At 39.2% G+C, this 7,522-nt stretch overlaps 2 protein-coding genes across 2 annotated transcripts in view; one reads left to right on the forward strand and one right to left on the reverse strand.

Annotated features, from left to right (window-relative positions):
• Plod (procollagen lysyl hydroxylase) overlaps nt 1-7,522 on the forward strand; it is a gene marked incomplete at its 5' end in the record, with an annotated part of 21,082 nt that overhangs the window by 2,898 nt on the left and 10,662 nt on the right. The window contains 2 exons of the mRNA XM_018029905.2: nt 531-758; nt 4,294-4,615. Of these exons, the coding sequence (XP_017885394.2) occupies nt 531-758; nt 4,294-4,615 (550 nt within the window). The remainder of the gene's footprint in view (nt 1-530; nt 759-4,293; nt 4,616-7,522) is intronic.
• LOC108628155 (immunoglobulin domain-containing protein oig-4-like) lies at nt 777-3,995 on the reverse strand. The gene is made up of 5 exons (XM_018029908.2): nt 3,501-3,995; nt 3,274-3,433; nt 1,590-1,768; nt 1,376-1,525; nt 777-1,284 (listed from the first exon to the last, which is right to left on the reverse strand). Exons 1-5 carry the CDS (start codon nt 3,684-3,686, stop codon nt 1,126-1,128), a joined length of 834 nt encoding a protein of 277 aa, XP_017885397.2. The 5' UTR covers nt 3,687-3,995; the 3' UTR covers nt 777-1,125.

Raw genomic sequence — 7,522 nt, forward strand, 5'->3', positions numbered from 1 at the left:
TTTAAATCATTAATTTTTTTATCAAATTCGCAATAGCAACTCTAAAAATTCCTATACTATAAATTTTATCAAAATAAATTAAAGTAAATAATTGCCATTTTGCTATTTGGATTTTGAAATGCTGATATTAGATTCGTAATTAGTAACCACAAAGTCTATTGCATTATAAATTTGATTAAAAAATTAAATTCGCTCTGCCGAATTTTTAAGTTCTGATATCAGTTTCGTAACCAACAATCCCAAAATTCCTAATTTTATAAATCGTGTCCAGATATACAAAATTTAAACATTTTCGTTTCACCATAATGGATCTGCTAGTTTGACTCTTTTAATGCTAATATCAGATTCGTAATCAACGACCCCAAAAATGGTTCCATTCATCCTACATATAGCGTTTGTATCTCATGTATGTTTCTGTAAAAGTTCGTAACTCACAGAGTTAAAATAATATCTACTAAGCCAGTTTTTTCAAAAATATTTCAAATCACTTTTTTCTCAATTTTAATAATAAAAACTACTCTGTCCCATAGGACCTACTGCTTATTGAAGGAGTGCTCCGGATATTTGTCCATCGATTCCATTTCCCATTTAGACAACGTGCATACTCTGAAGCTTCTGGTGGAACAGCAACGAGGAATCGTGGCTCCGTTATTAGTCAGACCGTACAGAATGTGGAGCAATTTCTGGGGCGCAATAATGGACGACGGGTTCTACGCGCGAAGCTTCGATTACATGGACATCGTGAAAAACGAGCGCAGGTAAAACATTGTTCAATATAACTATACATATAATTGCATTTATTTCAGTTACGGGTACATCTCGTTTAAAATACTAATCGCTAGATTTTGCATGTTTATAGGAAATCGTTTAAGTGACCTTATAGGAAAGTTTATATATCAAAATCATTCTAATAAATTAACGATTATTAATAATTGGCATATTCAATTGATTGCGGATTTTATGCAGTTAAAATTGAGTATCTGCCGAGAACATAATCAAAATCAAAAGCTGATTGGATATTGGAAAAAACGTTAAACGACATCCTAGAGGTAGAAATCTTGAACGTGCTACGATTCGATCGGACTACTTATAGTTATTCTCGTTAGTGGTCTAAAAACTAGAAACTTAATCGAAAGCGATGGAGAAGTCAGTCTTGAACGATCTTCTATCGATGCTGTACATATTGTCGGCCATGCACTCGTAAACGCCGGCGTCCATTTGCGTCGCGGGGTCAATCTCCAGCTTGGATTTCACCCTGTCGTCCCCGATTTGCCATTCGTGCGTCTTCGCATGATAAACAGACATTAAACGGTTCAGTTCGATTAGGAAAATAATCTGATTCAAGTATTTAGGTAATTAAATCATTTTCACTGACGTGCATGTAAAGATGCGTATAGATCTCCGAGCCGTCCTTGTACCATGTGATATGCGGCCGTGGGTTTCCACGCGCGATGCAGAGGAAAGCGATCTTGTGTCCCAGGACGTACTCCAAGTCGAAGTGCGATGCGAGAATTATTTTCGCTCCCTGAGAATATAGGTAAATGAAAACCGAATCAAGGCCGGACTTTTAGTTTTCGTGTTCTACGTACGTTATGATTGTTGTAATACTGATCGCTCTCCGGGTCGCGATATTTTCCAGTGATCGGCAGTCCTATTTGAACTCGCGATTTGGTTTTACCTCTGTTTCGCCCCCTCCGACCGAGTGTCTGCTGACCGGTGAGCATCAGAACGAGCAACAGAAACAGCATCACCGTGGGCCGCGGCATAACTGAATTGCGATCAGACTTTTCAGTAATTCTGCGTGGATGAATAGTGCGGTTGACTGAGTAACGGGCGACGTACGACAATCGCACGGAACTCCGTTGTAACTAACCAGCCAACTACTCGTCGTTACTCCCCTAGCGTTCTCTCTCCTATCCATTACAAATATATAGGCAGTTATAGTTGAACTACGCATATTACGCGGTACGTGCGCTGGTTACTCCTTTGACACCTATTCCAACTCGGTCATACGAATTCCGAATGGCCCGCATTATCATTAGAGTCCCAAGGTTGGGACGAGGGTAGGAGGCGAAGTTAATGGAATTGAACACGTCGTTCTTAGAACCGTCAGCGATTCTGTTTGACACGGGATAATTGCAAATTTATTTGAACGATTCGTGACGCGGTAGTTGCAATCGCTCCATGGTTCACAGACGCGGCACCCTTATCAGAATCAATTGCGACTTAATGAACAAGAGTTGGGGGAGCCACGAGTTTTTAAATGCATCTTTCTGCGTCGATGTTCTTACGGAAATTGCGTTCCTTCTGAACAACCGATATAGTGTACTTTAAAGAGAAATGAAACTCGTAAATCATTTCTTATGTACAGTATTCTTCTGGTAAATATGAAATTGTTAGGACTTAAAAGACACTCTTATCGTGTAGGTGCTAGGTTTTGATGTTGATATTATATTTTGCTCCACGCCACGAAAGTAAAAAGAATTAAAAAAATTCTCATTTGTTCTACTAGAATAGTAGTACAACTCTGAATTTTTTCATCAATTTCCATTCAATATAATCAGAAAAATTAAATCTCCAAAAATGTCGGAAGAGATACCTCTTTGAGTCTGATAATTCTTTGAAATTTGCAAACTTTATAAATTTTTATTTAATATAAATAATAGATCGATTGATTTAGGAAAATTCTCACTTGTACTACTCGTATAGTAGTACAACTCTGAATTTTTTCATCAATTTCCATTCAATAGAATCTGAGGAATTAAATCCTCAAAAATGTAGAAAACCGTTTCAAGTGATACCTCTTCAAATCTGGAAAGTTAGAACGTAAACCATTGAAACAACAAATATAGTTCTATTAGACCATAGCGTATTCTCTTCGAACAACTTAAAGTTCGCTAAATAATTAAATGAATTAAATGTATGATTTTCATTTATAAAATGGGCCAATATTCCAATTACACCTTCGAAATAGTAATGTCTGTTTGTAAGGCTTCAAATTCGATTGTAAATCTGTACACTTGAACCAGATAAGTTGCAGGCTAATCGAATTTACGGAATTAATAAGAGATCATGACATAATCCGTTCGAAAGCCACGGCGATCCACCGAGTATTGATTGTCCGCCTGGCACTCGTAATAACCGGCGTCTTTTTGCGTTGCAGGGTCGATCTCCATTTTCGACTTCAACGTGTCGTTACCCACCGGCCATTCGTGCACCTACGAACCCTCGACCGTTCAGTCTCTTGAACTTCTTTAAAGGAAATTCTCTAACCGAAGAATACCTGGAAGAATTTATGATGATACATCTCGATGCCATCTTTCAGCCAGGTGATCTCGGGTCGCGGGAACCCGGTGGCCATGCAGACGAAAGTGATCTTTCTTCCCAGCATATAGTCAAACTCAAAGTGGGACGCTTTTACAATTTTCGCTCCCTGGAAACATTTGAGGGGACTCAATAGCGTATTTGGTTCGCGTTCCGCTCACCTATATTGCACTCACGTCTTTGTTCTCGTAATAATTGGCGCTGGCAGGATTCCGATTAGGGATCAGGATTGGCATCCGGGACTTGTAAACTCTTCCGGTGCCGCGTCTGCTGCCTCCTCCTCTCCCGCCACCTCTCGCCGCGTCTGCGGCCACTAGCAAAACGGTGAAAAAGAACAGACACGCTAGTCGACATGTCTTCATTTGCTCGACACGATTCAGGAGTCGCGTGCCCGGGTGTAAACTGTTGTTAGACGACGGCGAACGGATAACCCACTTCACGTAGGCTAGACGTGACTCGCGCTTGGCAAATCGCGGACACTAGGCCAATTTTTGATGCACTTCTATAGGATAATCGGTCGACTGGATAGTTTTGGTTCACTCGGATTCTGAATCAGGTCTCGGGGACGGTAGCGTTGCGCCAAATAGACAAGCCGAATCTTTCGGCTTCGGCTGTCCCTACTGCCTAAAATACGACTATGCTCGATGGGCATGCCGTCACACTTGCGACACAGTTATGAATCTCAATTGGATAATTATGCACAACCCATTGCCACTATGTTCCACGACCAATCACGCCCTCACAGTGATTGCCTTACAAAATATTGTCTCGCGAGTCTAACAAACAAGTTGTGCCGCCGGGGCTACCCTTTCTGCCATTATCATTCTGCGTCTCAGTTGGCCTTCAGATCTGGCTCTGAGAATTGCAGGCCGATCGGTTACCCACGTGTATACCGTCGTACGAACGTGCGACGAATCGTTTGAAAAGCGATTCGCGAGAATAAATGAATTGGCTTCTGGGATGTTTCAGGGGACTGTGGAACGTGCCGTTCATCAGCAGCTGTTACTTGATCAACGCGACGTTACTTGGAAATCCGAAAACGCGGCCGTCCTACGTCGAGGACGACCTGGACACGGACATGGCGTTCGCTTACACGAACAGGGAACGAGCTATTTTCATGTACGTGAGCAACAGGCTAGACTTCGGGCACCTCGTCAACCCGGACAGCTACGACGTCACCGTGACCCATCCGGATTTGTATCAGATAATTGATAACAAGCTGGACTGGGAGAAGAAGTACATACACGAAAACTACTCGGAGAATTTTAATCCCAATAAAACTCCCATTCAGGTAAGTGTCATCGATAAAATTTCACCTCAAGTTAAAAAATATGCAAGATTTAATTGTTTTTATTTACTTATTCCATGCCTTTTGGCTTTGAGCGACTTCTGCCATTCTTCTGTTGGAAGTACAAATAAGATTCCACCGTTTTTTATCTTAAATTGGGCATTTATTGCGAAAGAACGGTAGCTTATGTTTTATTCAAAGTAAGGTAAAGGAAGTAGTACTGGGACAAAACGAATTTTGGAACCAGTACTTGGAGATAATAGATATGTATGTAATAATTTACTGTCCAAGTTTACAATCCAATTTGAAACTTAATACGTAGAAGTGGGACTAGACGGCAGTGGCTGTCCAGGTTTAGCCCCTCACTAATTAATCGCGCTGCAATACCTGGATAAATTCGGATCTGGTATAAAAGGCATTCAAACGTATGATATATTTTTCACAATAAATGATTTAGTGTATTTTCATAACTTTTCAACCCTTTCTCTTAATCCAACTGTTTCTCAATTCGCTTAGAGGCGTCATAATAATATTGTCCCAGTTCTGATTCCATACTTGTCCTACTACACCACTCGTTCAGATTAAATGTGTCCTACTACTGCGGTTGACAGCAATTTTTTTTTAATGCGATTATTTTAATACATATATTACAAAAGAAGGTTTTTTTTTCTTAAATATGACTATGAGATCCCAGCTATCTGCTAAGATGATAAGTTTTCATGTACTATGCTTAAATTTCGTAGTAAAAAAACATTATAAAAAATTTATGTTCAAAAGTGTCCAGGTACTACCTCCTTTACCTTATTGTCCATCGCTGGCCACTACTTTTTCCCATCTTTCTGGCAGCATTCCGCGTCGGAAGAACGCTTCATCTTTTGACGCTAGCGATGAATCGACCCAATTTTTGGTATCTTCATATGATGTGAAATGCTGCTCAGCCAGGTCATGCGCCATCGATCGAAATAAGTGATAATCAGAAGGAACGATATCTGGTGAATACGGTGGATGGAGTAAAACTTCCCAATTAAGTGTTTCTAAGTAGGTTTTAACCGGCGCCACAACATGAGGACGAGCATTATCATGCATAAGAATAATTTTGTCGTGTCTGGAGTAATAATAGTCGCGTGTTTCCTTGAGTGCTCGGCTCAGTCTCATCAATTGAGTTCGGTAGAGAGCCCCAGTTATGATTTCATTTGGTTTGAGCAACTCATAATACATGACACCCAGTTGGTCCCACCAAATGCACAACATTAGTTTTTTTTCATGAATATTCTGTTTGGCTGTCGATGTTAAAGCATGGCCAGGTGGTCCCCATGATTTCTTCTTCTTTGGGTTATCGTAATGGATCCATTTCTCATCACCAACGACCACACGGTGCAAAAAACCTTTCTGTTCATGCCTGGAAAGCAGCATTTCACATGTGAACAATCGGCGTTCAATGTTTCTCGGCGTCAGTTCATATGGAACCCAATTTCCTTCTTTTTGAACCATTCCTAATGATTTTAAACGACGTGAGATCGCTTGTTGAGTCACTGATAATGCAAGTGCAAATTCTTCTTGCGTTTGGCATGAATCTTCATTCAATAATGCTTCCAATTCCGCGCCTTCGTACACTTTCAGCCTGTCACTACGTTCTTTGTCTTCGACATCAAATTCACCGTTCTTAAACTTTTTAATATCACTCACGACAACTTCTCTCACTTAATGCATACTTACTATATGCTTCTTCAAGTAATCGATGCGCCTCAGCTGCAGATTTCTTCAAATTAAAGAAGTAAATCAGAACTTCCCGCAAATGACGTTTCTTCGGCTCAAAACTCGACATTTTCGCACGAAAAAATATACGACGCTGATATACAAACGTTAATATTTCAATGTTATGTTGTCGACAGATGTGCAACCTTACGATATGACGTCTTACATATGACACTAGTCGCCATAACTTACTGGTTGCGTTATCTGATTTCAAACAGCGGACACTTATTTGTACTCGTAATATTATTTATATTACCGAATGTATTATTGTTTTTTACTCGTATTTAGGTTATCTTTTTCTTGCGTCTAGTCGGATTTTCTATAGTTTTGTCTCTTCCAGTATTATAAAATCTAAATCCGAATTCGCCTTACATACTTTTCGTGTACCTTTTCTAGTCTCTTCTTCTCTCCCTCCCTTCCTTTCTCTTCCTATTATCAGATTTCTGTCCTGTAAATTAAGATGCTTTTAAGTAATTTACTGAAAATCATAAGTCTTCTTTTGAAGTTGTTTCTGAATCTCCTTTGACTGATGCTCCATGTTAGTTTCATTGCTACCATTACTTTTAATGTCAGCTCTTTTATGTATCCTTCTTGGCTACTGCCCTTTTGAAATGTGTATTCCAGATATGTTTGATACTTCCTCTATTCTCGTTTCACCACATTTCCATATCTTTTTCGTTTTTTTGCACTCCCTTTCTGAAAGATTATGTTAGGTTTGATTACGCTTTTTATCATTTCCTTCGTCTCTTCCGGATTGTCTTCTAATATCGCTTCTCAGGTCTCTGAGCTAAAATTGAAGTGTATCTGTTATTATTAGTTTAATATATAATATATTTCCCATTGGGGTGTCAGAATATTATACCTTATTATAATATTAAGTAATACATATTAAATATGTTAAATAAATAAATTTTATTTATTTATTCTAGTCTTATCGGCATGAAGACAGGACTTGGTTCACATTTTTCTAATCTTATACTTATTCATTCGTTTACTCCATTCGTGGTCTCAATCCTCCTCTCGTGGTTGTTCCTGCAATCCTGTATAGACTTTACTTAAGGATATATTGGCTATACAGTCAATCCCAAAAGTTTATGCACTTTAGAAACGCATTTTTTAAAAAGAAATCAGACATCGGAAAAACATTGCTAATAA

The sequence above is a fragment of the Ceratina calcarata genome, unplaced genomic scaffold (genome assembly GCF_001652005.2).
Source record: "Ceratina calcarata isolate Rehan_Ccalc_2016 unplaced genomic scaffold, ASM165200v1 scaffold502.2, whole genome shotgun sequence".
Taxonomy (NCBI): Eukaryota; Metazoa; Arthropoda; class Insecta; order Hymenoptera; family Apidae; genus Ceratina; species Ceratina calcarata.

Coding starts and splice junctions, on each gene's coding strand:
- LOC108628155 (XM_018029908.2), bottom strand. CDS start 3,686: ATGAAGACATGTCGACTAGCGTGTCTGTTCTTTTTCACCGTTTTGCTA. Junction 3,434..3,500: donor ATTATTACGAGAACAAAGAC/GTGAGTGCAATA, acceptor AAATGTTTCCAG/GGAGCGAAAATTGTAAAAGC. Junction 1,285..1,375: donor ATACGCATCTTTACATGCAC/GTCAGTGAAAAT, acceptor TATCATGCGAAG/ACGCACGAATGGCAAATCGG.